An 18877-nucleotide genomic window follows, 5' to 3' on the forward strand; every position below is an offset into this window, starting at 1 on the left:
GGTGGCAGCTGTCGTAATGGAGGTACTGTTGCTTGTTGGTGGGTTTGATGTGGACGGACGTGTGAAGCTGGCCAATGGCACGATCAAAGGCAGAGCCACATGTGAAAGCACCCATGTGATCTACCAACTGACCTGCCTACACTGTGACGCATTCCATGTGGGAATGACCAGCAACAAACTGTCCATTCGCATAAATGGACACAGGCAGACAGTGTTTGTTGGTAATGAAGATCACCCTGTGGCTAAACATGCCTTGGTGCACGGCCAGCACATCTTGGCACAGTGTTACACCGTCCGGGTTATCTGGATACTTCCCACTAACACCAACCTATCCGAACTCCGGAGATGGGAACTTGCTCTTCAATATATCCTCTCTTCCCGTTATCCACCAGGCCTCAATCTCCGCTAATTTCAAGTTGCCGCCACTCATACCTCATCTGTCATTCAACAACATCTTTGCCTCTGCACTTCTGCCTCGACTGACATCTCTGCCCAAACTCTTTGTCTTTAAATATGTCTGCTTGTGTCTGTATATGTGTGGATGGATGTGTGTGTGTGTGTGTGTGCGCGAGTGTATACCCATCCTTTTTTCCGCCTAAGGTAAGTCTTTCCGCTCCCGGGATTGGAATGACTCCTTACCCTCTCCCTTAAAACCCACATCCTTTCGTCTTTCCCTCTCCTTCCCTCTTTCCTGATGAGGCAACAGTTTGTTGCGAAAGCTTGAATTTTGTGTGTATGTTTGTGTGTCTGTCGACCTGCCAGCACTTTCATTTGTCAAGTCACATCATCTTTGTTTTTAGATATATTTTTCCTACGTGGAATGTTTCCCTCTATATATATAACATGTTCCACATCCACGAGGATCTCCTCAGCACGGATCTATGGAACGAAAACTAATCTAATCTAATCTAATATAATATAATCTTCATCTTCCTTATAGCATACGTTCGTGACACCCACGCAGAATGTACATTCAGTGACTCCACAAACCCAAACAAATTAAAGCAGAGAGATCAATCACTAATACTCACTCAATAAGTCTAGTGCAGGTCCATGTGACTGCTGCTTAGGACTATAGGGCAGGGTGGCAGGTCCTTGCCTGGAACGAGTGTAACTGCGAGGTTCCAAGGGTGGAGTTCCATTTGCTCGTGGGGAGCTACTGCCCGTGCCAGAAGCAACACGGACCGCACAGCGCAGCTGGTTGTGCAGACTAGGTAGTGCTCTGAAGATAACACACAAATATAAAACATGGCATGTTCCTAGAAAACAATGTAAGCTAACTTCATACTCTACCATAATGTCACATGCTAGCTAGACCTGAGAGTAAGTCAGTAAGTGTCTACACTTTTGTTCTAATTATCTAGAACAGCTTAGTGCTCTAGCCAGCCAGTAGATGGCACTATTCTCTTTACTTGTAGCAGGTCACATCAGTTCATTTTGTGCTCTTGTGGAGTAAACATAGTTATGCCACTTTTCATTTGCACAGATGAAGAACAGAGTTCTGTAAATTATTTTGTGTTGTCTGAAGGCGTGCCAAGAGCTGAAGTTCATAAAACTTTCGGCACATTGTTTTCCCATGGAGAAATGTTCACCAGAGGACTGAACAATTCAATTGTAGCCAAACAAGCAAGAAGACCAAGGAAAGAGCAGGAACAGATGTCCAGTCATATTACTGTTGTCAACATTTAACAAGTTGTTAACCTGATTCTGCATAAGTGACAAGTGACTTTTGATAAAGTGAAAAACTAAATACACATTAGTCATGGCTCTGCGTGGCTTCATTCATAACAGGCTCAGCTTTCATACAGTCTGTGTGGGAGGAGTCCCAAAACAATTCAATGAAGAGTTGTGTGAGAATCTATCAGCAGCTACTGCACTGTCATGCCAATTAAATAAAATGTTTTTGAAAGAAATCATCAATAGAGACAAAAGATGGGTTAATCAATTTCCACCAGAGAGCAAGCACCGCAGCATGGAATGGAAACATCCCAAACCGCCAACCAAAAGAAATTCAAGAGTCAACCCTCTGCAGAAAAAAGTGTTGTTCACAGCTTTTTTTGGGGGACACACAAGGACAAATTCTGGAACATTGGCTGGAAAAAGGGTCAACAGAAAATGGTCAATACTACAATGATATGCTTCACAGCGAGTTACAGCCTGCAATTCAAAACACAACACTCACTTCTATTGCCAAACAATGTATTATTTATTTATTTTTTTTTCATGACAATGTGCACCCACATATCCCTGCCTTCATTGTTCTGCCTCTTCAGAGTATGAATTTTGAGGTGTTTGAGCATTTCACATACAGTCCTTATCTCGCCCTGTCAAATTTCCATTTGTTTTGTTACTTAAAACTGTTTAAGCGACCATTAATAGACCTCCGATGAAGAGGGGATTGAAGCAGTGGAAGTAGATAAGCTGTCTTGCTGTTCAGCTGAAAAACTTTTTCTGAGAGCATTGGCAAGCTTGTGCAATGGTAGAAAAAGTGCATTAAAAACCAGAGTGGTTATCCTGAAAAATTATGTCATTGTGAATTTTGTTACAACAGTACGTACACACACACACACACACACACACACACACACACACACACACACAAAATGAACCTGCTGTCCGCCTGAATGGGCTTGAACTGTTACACCCTGTGATTGTTTTTAAGAAAAATAGATAGTTGCAGCATATTATGGAAGCTCTGCTAGTCAAAATATCAAACCAATGAAGAGGAAAGAGCTGATGATGATGTAAAGTGTACAGCTTTTCTTCCATGCATCAGAAATATTTCTTCAGAACTATGAAGAAATACCAAGTGAATAGTGATCTTCTGCCTGAATCTATAAGAATCTTATGTGCATTCAGTAAAAGTTATATAGGACAAACTACATACACTGTACAGGAATGATACACAGAACACAGATGACACACTTGTCTTCTACAACCAAATATATGATGGTCGAGCATTTCATTTCAACTGGCAATTCCATGGATTATGAGCAAGTTCAGATACTATTCAAAGTCTTCTCCTTTCAGGATTGTGCGGTTAAGGCAGCAGTGAAGAAAATACTGGCAGAAAACCCCACCAACCACGACATGGACCACGTATTAGTCAATTCATGAAATACTTCAATTTTGCATCTTTGCCCTCAAATGAATTTCTGTTCAGTTTTCACTGCCTGATTCATTCAATCCCACCCACCATGGAGGAGTGCCTTCAGGCGTGTGGAACGAGTCAAGTTATATATTAAGAGACAGAAACAAATGCTGTGGGCCACTTCTGCATAATATATTAACACAAATTATGACTAGTGCTACTCTACAGTAATGATAATTACATGTACTTATAGATTAAAAATATAAAATAGGTTAAAAGTAACAAAGTCAAACAGTGGAAGCTCCAGGGAGGAATGTCAATAGTGTAGGAAAGGACAGACTGCTATTTACCTTAAAGAAGACACCTCAAGTTGCAGATAGGCACAATTACATGAAGTGCCATAGAAACTGGTAAAGGCATTAGTATTCAAATACAGAGATATATAAACAGGCAGAACACAGCACTGCAGGCAGGCAGGAAGAAAAACAAAACAAAAAAAAACACTGTTCCTCCTCCTCCCCCTCCTACACTAATCAAACTTCTGCTTCCATTTAATACTGTCCACAAAGCATTTGCATAGCTTTACACAAACCACTATAGTTTCCTATATACTGGCAAAGTAAGGATCCCTCTAATACAAGTACAGTATAACTAATTGGATCGATAAAAAGTCTACTCACCAAGCAGCAGTAGGAGGCTGCACATATGAAAGGTATTACAGTTTCGAACAATGGAAAATCCAGGATGGAATGTAGCAATATTATAGAAAGGAAAGTTGCCACTCACCATATAGCGGAGATGCTGAGTTGCAGATAGGCACAACAAAAAGATTTTCACACTCAAAGCTTTTGGCCAGTGGCCTTTGTCAACAATAGCCCCCCCCCCCCCACACACACACACACACAGAGAGAGAGCTGCGGCTGGGTGGGGGGAAAGGCGGAAGCTGGGGCAGTGAGGGGAGGGGATAGTATTGTGGGGATGGAGTGGAGGACAGTGAAGTGTTGCAAGTTGGGCGGCGAGCATGGGAGAGATTTGGGGGGGGGGGGGGGCATAGCAGAAAAGGAACGAAATAGAGAGAAATAAATGAATAATAAATAAAATAAATAAACAAAAAATTAAATAAGAAATAAATAAATAAATAAGAACTGAGTGTGGTGGTGGAATGACGGCTGTGTAGTGCCAGAATGGGAGCAGAGAAGGGGTTGGATGGGTGGACAGCGACTAACGAAAGTTGAGGCGAGAAGGTTGCGGGAAAGTAGGATATGTTGCAGGGAAAGTTCCCACCTGCGCAATTCAGAAAAGCTGGAGTTGATGGGAAGGACCCATATGGCACAGGCTGTGAAGCAGTCACTGAAATTAAGGATATCATATTTGGCAGCGTGTTCAGTAACAGGGTGATCCACTTGCTTCTAGGCCACAGTTTGTCGGTGGCCGTTCATGCAGACAGATAGCTTGTTGGTTGTCATGTCTACATAGAATGCAGCACAATGGTTGCAGCTCAGCTTGTAGAAGACGTGACTCGTTTCACAGGTAGCCATGCCTTTGATAGGATACGTGATGTTAGGGACCTGACTGGAGTAGGTGGTAGTGGGAGGATATATGGGACAGGTCTTGCACCTAGGTCTATCACAGGGTATGAGCCATAAGGTAAGGGATTGGGAGCAGGGGTTGTGTAAGGATGGACGAGTATATTCAGTAGGTTCAGTGGACAGCGGAATACCACTGTGGGAGGGGTGGGAAGGACAGTGGACAGGACATTTCTCATTTCAGGGCACAACAAGAAGTAATCGAAATCCTGGCAGAGAATTTAATTCAGTTGCTCCAGCCATGTGGACATGTCGGAGGATGGAAAGAATAAGTTGGATGGACAGAGTAAAAAATGAAGAGGTACTGAGAAGAGTGGGAGAGAAAAGACAGTTACTAGATGTAATAAAGAGAAGAAAAAGAAATTGGATTGAGCATATATTAAGAAAGAATGACAGACTGATAAAAACAGTTTTAGAAGGTTATGTAGAAGGGAAAAGGAAGCGAGGAAGGAAGAGATTCCAGATACTGGATGACATGATGGACGGTACAACATACAGCAGCCTTAAGAAGGAAGTAATGGATCGCAGAAAATGGAGAGACAAAGGACCTGCTAATATAGCAGATAACTGATGATGATGCTCCAGTCCTGGGTGGTACTGAGTTACGACGGGAATGCTCCTCTGTGGCCGGACGGTGGGGCATTGGGAGACTGGAAAGACAAGGCAACGGAGATTTGTTTTTGTACAAGGATGGGAGGATAATTACAGTCAGTGAAGGCTTCAGTGAGACCCTCGGTATATTTCGAGAGAAACTGCTCGTCACTGCAGATGCGACGAACACGGGTGGCTAGGATGTGAGGATGGGACTTCTTGGTATAGAATGGGTGGGAGCTGTCTAAGTGGGTGTATTGCTGGTGGTTAGTAGGTTTGATATGGCGCAACTGAATTACAATCTCCGCCAGGGTTTTGATTACATCTTGTTGTGCCCTGAAATGAGAAATGTCCTGCCCAATATCCTTCCCACCCCTCCCACAGTGGTATCCCACCTTCCACCAAACCTACACAACATACTCGCCCATCCTTACACAATACCTGCTCCCAATCCCTTATCTCATGGCCCATACCCCTGTAATAGACCTAGATTCAAGACCTGTCCCACACATCCTCCCACCACCACTTACTCCAATCTGGTCACTAACATCACCTATCCCATCAAAGGCTGGGCTACCTGTGAAACCAGTCATGTCCTCTACAAGCTAAGCTGCAACCATTGTACTGCATTCTATGTAGACATGACAACCAACAAGCTGTCTGTCCACATGAATGACTACCGACATGTGTCTTACCACAAGCAACTGACGTGTCATGGCGAGAAATAACATTGGCTGTAACAAGCTGAATATTGGGTGCACGGACAAGTGTGAGTTGACAGATAAATGCATAGTAGAACTGGAAATAGGTGGCGTGGCATGGAGAAATGTAAGACAGACAGTAAATAATAAAACCTCTATAAGTTTGTTCAGACATGCCGTTACATTCAAAGACAAATAATGGAAAATCCAGGTTGGAATAATGACAATATTATGAATCTTCATTCCTTTCAAATGTTTTTATTACTTTATTAATATAACACTATGAATGTAAGGGTGCATCCCAGTGCTCTTATTCAGGTTTTATTATTTACTGCTACTCCACCTATTTCTGGGCCTTATTTGCACTTGCCTGCAAATAACGCTTGTCCACGGCCTCAGTATTCAGCTGGTATCAGCCCACACTTCTTCGCACAATGATACATCCTCTATGGCAGGGATTTTTATTCTTCTATTTATTTTGTTTTCCTTGTCATTCTTTTTTATTTCTGGCCCATTTGATTTTCATTCTGAGTTCATACACTTTGCTACAGTTGATACAGTTTTAATATGTATGTAGTACTGCCCGTGTCATGGCCCTACTTGCTACTATAGTTTCTTGGTCTGGCTGATATACTTTTATTGTATTATTCTCCAGGTTTCTTTCTAAAACTTTATGCATTTATCATGGCTGTCTCCTTCAGTCCACTAATATAACTTTGATTACCATTTCTTTTAAGAATGTTTTAATACAACTTGACTGAGAGTGACAGAGGACAATTATCTCTATGTTTCACTGTAAATGAATTGAATTTGAGTAACCAGCTTATTGTGTACTTGATTCTCTTGAGAATACTGTCAATTATGTATATTTAGTGTCCACACAGCATTAACTCTTTCACTGGACCCATTGAAAAATATATATATGACTTACCGAACGATAGCGCTGGCAGGTCGATAGACACACAAAATTCAAGCTTTCGCAACAAACTGTTGCCTCATCAGGAAAGAGGGAAGGAGAGGGAAAGACGAAAGGATGTGGGTTTTAAGGGAGAGGGTAAGGAGTCATTCCAATCCCGGGAGCAGAAAGACTTACCTTAGGGGGGAAAAAGGACGGGTATACACTCGCACACACACACACACACACACACACACACACACACACACACACACATATCCATCCACACATATACAGACACAAGCAGACATATTTAAAGACAAAGAGTTTGGGCAAAGATGTCAGTCGAGACGGAAGTGAAGAGGCAAAGATGATGTTGAATGACAGGTGAGGTATGAGTGGCGGCAACTTGAAATTAGCGGAGATTGAGGCCTGGTGGGTAACGGGAAGAGAGGATATATTGAAGAGCAAGTTCCCATCTCCGGAGTTCGGATAGGTTGGTGTTGGTGGGAAGTATCCAGATAACCCGGACGGTGTAACACTGTGCCAAGATGTGCTGGCCGTGCACCAAGGCATGTTTAGCCACAGGGTGATCCTCATTACAAACAAACACTGTCTGCCTGTGTCCATTCATGCGAATGGACAGTTTGTTGCTGGTCATTCCCACAAAGAATGCATCACAGTGTAGGCAGGTCAGTTGGTAAATCGCGTGGGTGCTTTCACATGTGGCTCTGCCTTTGATCGTGTACACCTTCCGGGTTACAGGACTGGAGTAGGTGGTGGTGGGAGGGTGCATGGGACAGGTTTTACACCGGGGGCGGTTACAAGGATAGGAGCCAGAGGGTAGCGAAGGTGGTTTGGGGATTTCATAGGGATGAACTAACAGGTTACGAAGGTTACGTGGACGGCGGAAAGACACTCTTGGTGGAGTGGGGAGGATTTCATGAAGGATGGATCTCATTTCAGGGCAGGATTTGAGGAAGTCGTATCCCTGCTGGAGAGCCACATTCAGAGTCTGGTCCAGTTCCGGAAAGTATCCTGTCACAAGTGGGGCACAGTGTTACACCGTACGGGTTATCTGGATACCTCCCACCAACACCAACCTATCCGAACTCCGGAGATGGGAACTTGCTCTTCAATATATCCTCTCTGCCCGTTACCCACCAGGCCTCAATCTCCGCTAATTTCAAGTTGCCGCCACTCATACCTCACCTGTCATTCAACAACATCTTTGCCTCTTCACTTCTGCCTCGACTGACATCTTTGCCCAAACTCTTTGTCTTTAAATATGTCTGCTTGTGTCTGTATATGTGTGGATGGATATGTGTGTGTGTGTGTGTGTGTGTGTGTGTGTGTGTGTGTGTGTGTGTGTGTGTGTGTGTGTGCGCGCGCTAGTGTATACCCATCCTTTTTTCCCCCTAAAGTAAGTCTTTCCGCTCCCGGGATTGGAATGACTCCTTACCCTCTCCCTTAAAACCCACATCCTCTCGTCTTTCCCTCTCCTTCCCTCTTTCCTGATGAGGCAACAGTTTGTTGCGAAAGCTTGAATTTTGTGTGTGTGTTTGTTTTTGTTTGTGCGTCTATCGACCTGCCAGCGCTTTCGTTCGGTAAGTCACATCATCTTTGTTTTTAGATATATTTTTCCCACGTGGAATGTTTCCCTCTATTATACTGATATCAATAATTTGAACCCAACAATTATGTTTGTTATTGTCACTGTTGCATTTCGAAATCTTTTCTGTCGTCTTATTTCCTCTTTCTGTTTTTGCCTGTAGTTTGTTTGTATTCACCTTCTCCTTTTTACCGTAATCTTCCATACAATTTTATCCCGCCTTTATATAGTCAGTAATACGTAACCCACTTCCAAACCATAACCAAAAAAAATTTTTTGCCGCTTTCAACACTACCGCCGCTATAAAATCCACCATTTCTAGTTGACAAACAGTTCCTTTCACCTTTTAAACAACTATTTCGGCTAGTTCTAATAACTTTCGCTTTATTTCCATTTCCGTTTTTCCCACATCACTGATAATTTTTATCCGCTTCCCACAGGTTTTAACGTCATTATTTCTTCGTCAGACAATTGTTAGCGTCATTTTCATAATCTGCCACCACAAAACCACTCCTTTTAATATATTACACACAGTTTTTTCGAAATTTTCTCGAATTTCTCCGTCCTTTAATGTGTTTTGGCGGCAACACAACCACCTAACCTTTGTGCACATCGTTGTCTACCAACCCAAGTCCAACATAGCCCAGCTGTAACCAACACCTTCTCGCCTTTTTTCACACCAGATCTCCAGTTACTTTCCAGTTCACCTTTATCTCTCCAAATATATTTTTATTTTCATTTTCATTTCAGCCTCATGTTACACTTTCCACCTTCTAATACCATGTCACCCTCACAACACCCCCACAACGACCCCATTAAGTTTTATTTACATTCCCTCCGCAAACATGACTTCGCCCTAGCCAGATTACGCTCCCATATTCTATTTACTCAGGCTTGTCTGACATTTGGCATTACCCCAAAAGGCCTCACACTCAAAGTTCCCATCTCTGGCTGCAACCCTTCTTTCCATCAGTCCCTATACCAGTTCCAAACTGAACAATCCATTGCCCTCACCCACCTAATCCTTCACCTACACATCAACTCAGCCAATGAACACACCCGTCAACTCCTATTCTTAATGAAAGTCCTTAATCTTTCCTCTCCCACATCCACACCAGCTGTTCAGAGCATCCTCCTACAGGCCAACCGTAAATTAGAACAGCATGCCACCCTCCACCTCAAAAAACTATCCAATCTCCTGGTTTCCCACCTCCGGAAACGCAACTCACTCACCCTTCACAACCTTTCCAGCAAACCTCAACCTCCTCTCATTGCACACAAACCCAGTCTCTCCCATCTACTCAATCTCCCACTTCCAGCTCCACTCCCTCCAAAACCTCAAAATTCCAATCAACACAATCTGTAACCACAACACCCTAATTCAGTAGTTAACCTTTCCTCCAAACCTCTCTCCCAATACGAAACATCTGTCCTATCCAAAGGCCTCACCTTCAGCCCCACTCCCAGATTCAACCAAACAGCCCTCGTCAAAGATTTACTGTCCTACACTCGTACTCTCTGCTGGAAATATCACTTTGCCACGAAGAAAAATGATCCTAATCCTACTCTTAATGATCCAACTCCCCAAGACACCATCCAAATTGAACCCTGCCTGGACCAGTTCCATCCTCCGTCACAGCGGGACCCACCTCCTCTTCCTCAAAATCACACTGTCCAAACCTTCCAGGAATTTCTGACTTCCAGCCTTGCATCTCAATCCTTCTTAAAAAACCTTAATCCTACTCACAACATCACCACTGCTGAAGCCCAGGCTATCCGTGATCTGAAGGCTGACCGATCCATCGTCATTCTTCCGGCGGACAAGGGTTCCACGACCGTGGTACTTGATCGCCGGGAGTATGTGGCTGAGGGACTGCGTCAGCTTTCAGACAACACCACATACAAAGTTTGCCAAGGTAACCCCATTCCCGATGTCCAGGCGGAGCTTCAAGGAATCCTCAGAACCTTAGGCCCCCTGCAAAATCTTTCACCTGACTCCATCAACCTCCTGACCCCACCGACACCCCGCACCCCAACCTTCTACCTTCTTCCTAAAATCCACAAACCCAATCATCCCGGCCGCCCCATTGTAGCTGGTTACCAAGCGCCCACAGAACGTATCTCTGCCTACGTAAATCAACACCTTCAACCCATTACATGCAGTCTCCCATCCTTCATCAAAGACACCAACCACTTTCTCGAATGCCTGGAATCCTTACCCAATCTGTTACCCCCGGAAACCATCCTTGTAACCATTGATTCCACTTCCTTATATACAAATATTCCGCACGTCCAGGGCCTCGCTGCGATGGAGCATTTCCTCTCACGCCGATCACCTGCCACCCTACATAAAACCTCTTTCCTCATCACCTTAGCCAGCTTCATCCTGACCCACAACTTCTTCACTTTTGAAGGCCAGACATACCAACAATTAAACGGAACAGCCATGGGTACCAGGATGGCCCCCTCATACGCCAACCTATTCATGGGTCGCTTAGAGTAAGCCTACTTGGTTACCCAGGCCTGCCAACCCAAAGTTTGGTACATATTTATTGATGACATCTTCATGATCTGGACTCACAGTGAAGAAGAACTCCAGAATTTCCTCTCCAACCTCAACTCCTTTGGTTCCATCAGATTCACCTGGTCCTACTCCAAATCCCATGCCACTTTCCTTGACGTTGACCTCCACCTGTCCAATGGCCAGCTTCACATGTCCGTCCACATCAAACCCACCAACAAGCAACAGTACCTCCATTATGACAGCTGCCACCCATTCCACATCAAACGGCCCCTTCCCTACAGCCTAGGTCTTCGTGGCAAACGAATCTTCTCCAGTCCGGTATCCCTGAACCATTACACCAACAACCTGACAACAGCTTTTGCATCTCGCAACTACCCTCCCGACCTGGTACAGAAGCAAATAACCAGAGCCACTTCTTCATCCCCTTGAACCCAGAATCCCCCACAGAAGAACCACAAAAGTGCCCCACTTGTGACAGGATACTTTCCGGGACTGGACCAGACTCTGAATGTGGCTCTCCAGCAGGGATACGACTTCCTCAAATCCTGCCCTGAAATGAGATCCATCCTTCATGAAATCCTCCCCACTCTACCAAGAGTGTCTTTCCGCCGTCCACGTAACCTTTGTAACCTCTTAGTTCATCCATATGAAATCCCCAAACCACCTTCCCTACCCTCTGGCTCCTACCCTTGTAACCGCCCCCGGTGTAAAACCTGTCCAATGTACCTTCCCACCACCACCTACTCCAGTCCTGTAACCCGGAAGGTGTACACGATCAAAGGCAGAGCCACATGTGAAAGCACCCACGTGATTTACCAACTGACCTGCCTACCCTGTGATGCATTCTATGTGGGAATGACCAACAACAAACTGTCCATTCGCATGAATGGACACAGGCAGACAGTGTTTGTTGGTAATAAGGATCACCCTGTGGCTAAACATGCCTTGGTGCACGGCCAGCACATCTTGGCACAGTGTTACACCGTCCGGGTTATCTGGATACTTCCCACCAACACCAACCTATCCGAACTCCGGAGATGGGAACTTGCTCTTCAATATATCCTCTCTTCCCGTTACCCACCAGGCCTCAATCTCCGCTAATTTCAAGTTGCCGCCACTCATACCTCACCTGTCATTCATCATCATCTTTGCCTCTTCACTTCCGCCTCAAAAATATGTCTGCTTGTGTCTGTATATGTGTGGATAGATATGTGTGTGTGTGCGCAAGTGTATACCCGTCCTTTTCCCCCCTAAGGTAAGTCTTTCCGCTCCCGGGATTGGAATGACTCCTTACCCTCTCCGGATGACAACAACAACAACAACAACAACAACAGAGATAGCCGGGAAAAAATTATATATATATATATATCCCGACTATCTCTGTTGTTGTTGTTGTCATCCGTCCCCCTTACTAAGATGTACCTGATGATGCAACTAGTTGTTGTTGTTGTTGTTGTTGTCTAAAATACAAAGATTGGTTTGATGTAGTTTTCCATGCTACTCTATCCTGTGTAAGCGCCTTCATCTCTGAATAACAACAACAACCACCTATGTCCTCCTGAATCTGCTTACTGTATTCATCTCTTGGTCTCTCACACACACAACTTCCCTCTAGTACTAAAACAATGTTCCCTCGATGGCTCAGAAAGCGTCCCATCAACCAGCCTCTTCTTTTGGTCAAATTGTCCCACAAATTTCGAATCTCTTCAATTCTATGCAGTACCTCCTCATTAGTTACATGATCTACCGCCCAATCCTCAGCTTTCTTCTGTGTCACCACATTTAGAAAGATTCTATTCACTTCTTGTCTAAACTGTTTATTGTTCATGTTCCAGACAAATACCTTCAGAAGAGATTTCCAAATACTTAAGTCTATACTTGATGTTAATAAGATTTTGTCTCCTTCAGGAATGCTCTTCTTCTCATTGAGAGTCTACATTTTATATCATCTCTGCTTCAGCCATCATTAGTTATTATGCTGTGCAAATGACAAAAGTCATCTATTGCACTGTCTTCTTTCTGAACCTGATCCCCACAAGCACCGCCTGATTTAATTTGGCTGCATCCCATTATCTTTGTTTTGCTTCTGTTGGTGTTCATCTTACATCCTCCTTTCAAGACATATCCATTCCTTTCATCTGTTCTTGCAAGTCCTTAGCTGTCTCTGAAAGAATTACAATGTGAAAGGCAAACCTGAAATTTTTTATTGCTTCTCCCTGAACTTTAATTCCTCCTCCTAATTTTTCTTCTGTTTCCTTTACTGCTTGCTCAACGTACAGATTGAACAACGACGAGGATAAACTACAGCCCTGTCTTCCTACCTTCTCAATCACTTCTTCTCTTACGTGCCCCTCGACTCTTAACTGCCATCTGGATTCTGTACAAGATGTAAGGAGCCTTTCATTCTCTGTATTTTACCCCTGATACCTTCAAAATTTCCTTAACCTACCTTCTACGATAATTTGTAAGGTCACTATTGCCTCACTTGTTCCTGCATTTCCCTGGACTCAAAACTGATCTTCCCTGAGGTTGGCTTCTACCAGTTTTTACCTTCTTCTTTACAGAATTTGTGCAAGTGTTTTTCAACCATAACTTATTAAACTGATATTTCAGTAATTTTCACACACATCAGCAACTGCTTTTTTTGGAATAGGAATTATCACATTCATCTTGAGTCTGAAGGTATTTCAACTGTGTCATACACCAGGTAGAAGAGGCAGGTCATGGTTGGCTCTCCTAAGGCCATCAGCAGTTCTGATGGAATGTCATCTACTCCCGGTGTCTTGTTTCCATGTCGGCCTTTCAGTGTCCTGTCAAATTATTCTCTCAACATCTCCGCTATACGGTGAGTAGCAACTTTCCTTCTCAATATTGTTACATTCCATCCTGGATTTTCCATTGTTAAATTATTCTCTCAGTATCATATCTTCCATCACATCTTCATCTACAACCTCTTGCATTTATATAACATTGGCATGAATTTCATCTCCCGTGAATAGACCCTCTATGTATTGCTTCCACCCTTCAGCTTGATATTCATACAGCTGCTCCTCTTATATCCAAAGGCCTCTTTCATTTTCCTGTAGGCGGTATCTAGTTTTCCCATAAAGAAATATGCTTCTACATCCTTACATTTCTCCTCTAGCTATTCCTCCTTAGCCATTTTGCATTGCCTGTCACTAATTTTTTGACCTTTGTATATGCTTTCTCCTGTTTCATTTGCTGCATTTTTATATTTTCTCCTTTCACCAATTAAATTCAGTATCTCCTGTGTTATCCACAGATTTCTACTAGGCCTTGTCTTTTTTCCTATTTCATCCTCTTCTGCCTTCAGTATTTCATCTCTTACCATTTCACCTCTTAATGCTACCTATTAATCTTCTACTGTAATCCTTTCCCCTGTTCTAGTCAACCACTGCCGCATACTCTCTCTGAAACTCCCAGTAACCTCTGCATTCTTTCAACTTATCCAGTCCCACCTCCTTAATTTCCCACCTTTTTGCAATTTCTTCATTTGTAATCTACATTTCATAACTGATAAATTGTGGACAGAGTCCACATCTTCCCCTGGAAGTGTTTTACAACTGGTTCTGAAAGCTCTGTCTTACTGTTATATAATCAATCTGAAACTTTCCAGTGCCTCTTAGTCACTTTCACATGTGCAACCTTCTTTCATGATTCTTAAACCAACTGTTAGAATTAAGTAAATTGAACTCAATGCAGAATCCTACCAGGTGATTTGCTTTTTCACTCCTGTCCCCATCCATATTCACCTCCTATTTTTTTCTTCCTTTTCCTACTGTCAAATTGCAGTCCCCCATCACTATTAATTTTCATCTTCCTTAATTACCTGAATAATATCTTTTATCTCATCATACATTTCTTCAATCCCTGCATCCTCTGCTGCATTCTGGAGGACAATGGTTCAAACTCACATTCGGCAATCCAGATTTAGGTTTTCAGTGATATCCTTTAAGCGCTCCAGACAAATGGTTCCTCTGAAAGGTCACAGCCAATTTTATTATCCATCCTAGACACAATCTGAACTTGTGCTCCATCTCTAATGACCTCAATGTCAACAGGACGTTAAACCCAAATTTCCTTCCTTCCTTCATCCTCTGTGGAGCTAGTTGGCATATAAACTTGTACTACTGTGATAGGTGCGGGCTTCGAGTCATCTTGGCTAGGGTAATGCATTCACTATGCTGTTCATAGTAGCTTACCCCCATTCATATTTTCTTATTCATTATTAAACCCACTCCTGTGTTACCCCTATTTGACTTTGTATTTATAACCCTGTATTCACCTGACCACAAGTCCTGTTCCTCCTGCCACCAAATTCATTAACTCTTATTATATCTTACTTCAACCTATCCATTACCCTTTTCAAATTTTCTAACCTACTTGCCCAATTAAGGGATCTGCAGACCACTGTTTTGTTTCTCCTGATGACAACATCCTCCTGAGTAGCCCCCACCTGGAGATGCGAATGGGGGACTATTTTACCTCCAGAATATCTTATCTAAGATGATGGCATCATTTAACCATACAATAGAGCTGCATGCCCTCAGGGAAAATTATAGGTGTAGGTTCCCCTTGCTTTCAGCCATTTGCAGTACTGGCACAAGGTGTTTTGGTTGATGTTACAAGGCCAGATCAGTCAATCATCCAGATTGTTAATCCTGCAACTACTGAAATGGTTGCTAACCCTCTTCAGGAACAACATGTTTGTCTGTCCCCTCAACAGACATTCCTCTGTTGTGCTTGCGTCTATGGTATCACTATCTCTATCGCTGAGGCATGCAGGCCACCCACCCAATGACATGGTTCATGGGGGGAAATCAGTTATACTAATAAAAGGATTACTCAACAGCTGCTGCAGTTTTGTTTAATAAGAATGCATTCTTACAGCCATGGTTGCCCACTACATACATTACACAAATGTACAATATATGCTCACATGTTGCTATTTCGGTGTGGGCAAGGATGACTCCAGGCGAACATCATGTGTTTCTTTCCACTACCAGTCAGCTTCCACTACTGTGTGCCATACAAAAAGCAGTATGGTTCATTATTGCATCCATATTGTTTCAGTATTAACTTTGCCGTGATACTGTGATCTCATTAAGAGGACATCCACTGCCTAGTATTTGTAAGCAATAATGTAGTTTTATTTATGGTTCATATATGGACTGAACACAGTGTCATCCACTGGCTGAGGCTCACTATACAGGTGTGGTGACAAAGTTGTGTGGTGAGACAATTTCAATCAACACAGTTTACTCCCGTCAGCCACCACGCCACGAGTTAATTGTTTGTACCGTGTTGTTTATAACCTTGTGTAAATGTTGAAGTGTTGTGTTATTAGCTGTTTCTATTGACTAAGAGTTTGGCGTTTTCTGTCACAGAGTTAAGACGGAAAATATTATGAAGACAAACAGAAAAACCTTTCTGATGGAAAAGAAAGTAAACGTTCTTAAAAATTCAAAGTTCACTGCAGAACATGCACTGCATTAGCACAGAGATTAGAGATACTCTTACGTCTATGCTGAACATCATTGTCAAAAACAAAGAACCCATTTAGGAAAGTGCAACAGAAGTGCTAATAATAGTGTGTCATATTTAAAAAAGATTTGCTGGAAGGAATTATGAAGGACTCGTTTCAGACAGCACGTGCTTCCAACATCACCATGAACAGTGTAATGTGCAAAAGGTTGCTGAAGGTGGCCAGTTCACTCAGAATCAAGGACTTCTCCGCATCTAACTGGTGGATTGAAAGGTGCAAGAAGTAGTAAAATGCAGTGTATGAAATTTTATTGAAAACAGAGTGACAGGTTACAAGAAGTTATAAAAGCACTATAAACACAGATTAAATCGATCATTTTTCAGTGTCATTCCAAACAAAACACTTGCCTTTACAGACAGAAAAAGCCAAGGAGAGGGGAAAAAAAGTAAAGTTTGCCCTTACACTAATACTACACGCAAATGCTGATGAGACTCAAAAAACCGAACTGTTTGCCATTGGGAAAAAAATTATGTATAGGTTGTTTTAAAAAAAAAGTTAAAACCTTGTTCACAAACTACAGTGCCATTAACAAAGCAGGGATGAGAGCAGAAGTATTTGAGAAGCAATTACATTGCCTTGATACAAGAATGGGAACCTATAACATGCAGAATGGGTAGCTTTGAGGGATGAAGTAGTGAAGGCAGCAGAGGATCAAATAGGTAAAAAGACGAGGGCTAGTAGAAACCCTTGGGTAACAGAAGAAATATTGAATTTAATTGATGAAAGGAGAAAATATAAAAATGCAATAAATGAAGTGGGCAAAAAGGAATACAAATATCTCAAAAATGAGATTGACAGGAAGTGCAAAATGGCTAAGCAGGGATGGCTAGAGGACAAATGTAAGGATGTAGAGGCTTGTCTCACTAGGGGTAAGATAGATACTGCCTACAGGAAAATTAAAGAGACCTTTGGAGAAAAGAGAACCACTTGTATGAATATCAAGAGCTCAGATGGAAACCTAGTTCTAAGCAAAGAAGGGAAAGCAGAAAGGTGGAAGGAGTATATAGAGGGCCTATACAAGGGCGATGTACTTGAGGGTAATATTATGGAAATGGAAGAGGATGTAGATGAAGATGAAATGGGAGATATGATATTGCGTGAAGAGTTTGACAGAGGACTGCAAGACCTAAGTCGAAACAAGGCCCCAGGAGTAGACAACATTCCATTAGAACTACTGACAGCCTTGGGAGAGCCAGCCCAGACAAAACTCTACCATCTGGTGAACAAGATGTATGAGACAAGCGAAATACCCTCAGACTTCAAGAAGAATATAATAAATCCAATCCCAAAGAAAGCAGGTGTTGACAGATGTGAAAATTACAGAACTATCAGTTTAATAAGTCACAGCTGCAAAATACTAACACGAATTTTTACAGAAGAATGGAAAAACTGATAGAAGCCGACCTTGGGGAAGATCAGTTTGGATTCCGTAGAAATGTTGGAACACGTGAGGCAATACTGACCCTACGACTTATCTTAAAAAATAGATAAAGGAAAGGCAAACCTACATTTCTAGCATTTGTAGACTAAGAGAAAGCTTTTGACAATGTAGATTGGAATACTCTCTTTCAAATTCTGAAGGTGGCAGGGGTAAAATACAGAGAGCGAAATGCTAGTTACAATTTGTACAGAATGCAGATGGCAGTTATAAGAGTCGAGGGGTATGAAGGGAAGCAGTGGTTGGGAAGGGAGTGAGACAGGGTTGTAGCATATCCCCGATGTTATTCAATCTGTATATTGAGCAAGCAATAAAGGAAACAAAAGAAAAGTTCGGAGTAGGTATTAAAATCCATGGAGAAGAAATAAAAACTGAGGTTCGCCGATGACATTGTAATTCTGTCAGAGACAGCAAAGGACTTGGAAGAGCAGTTGAACGGAATGGACAGTGTCTTGAAAGGAGGATATAAGATGAACATCAACAAAAGCAAAATGAGGATAATGGAAGTAGTCGAATTAAGTCGGGTGATGCTGAGGGAATTAGATTAAGAAATGAGACACTTAAAGTAGTAAAGGACTTTTGCTATTTGGGGAGCAAAATAACTGATGATGGTCGAAGTAGATAGGATATAAAATGTAGACTGGCAATGGCAAGGAAAGCGTTTCTGAAGAAGAAAAATTTGTTAACATCGAGTATAGATTTAAATGTCAGGAAGTCGTTTTTGAAAGTATTTGTATGGAGTGTAGCCATGTATGGAAGTGAAACGTGGACGATAAATAGCTTAGACAAGAAGAGAATAGAAGCTTTCGAATTGTGGTGCAACAGAAGAATGCTGAAGATTTGATGGGTTGATCACATAACTAATGAGGAGGT

General features: G+C 42.5%; 1 protein-coding gene across 1 annotated transcript in view; it reads right to left on the reverse strand.

Annotated features, from left to right (window-relative positions):
• The window catches only part of LOC126198464 (E3 ubiquitin-protein ligase SH3RF1), a 254667-nt gene that overhangs the window by 125256 nt on the left and 110534 nt on the right, over positions 1-18877 (reverse strand). The window contains exon 10 of the mRNA XM_049934810.1: positions 1032-1222. Within this exon, the coding sequence (XP_049790767.1) occupies positions 1032-1222 (191 nt within the window). The remainder of the gene's footprint in view (positions 1-1031; positions 1223-18877) is intronic.

The sequence above is a fragment of the Schistocerca nitens genome, chromosome 8, assembly GCF_023898315.1.
Source record: "Schistocerca nitens isolate TAMUIC-IGC-003100 chromosome 8, iqSchNite1.1, whole genome shotgun sequence".
In the NCBI taxonomy this organism is placed as follows: domain Eukaryota; kingdom Metazoa; phylum Arthropoda; class Insecta; order Orthoptera; family Acrididae; genus Schistocerca; species Schistocerca nitens.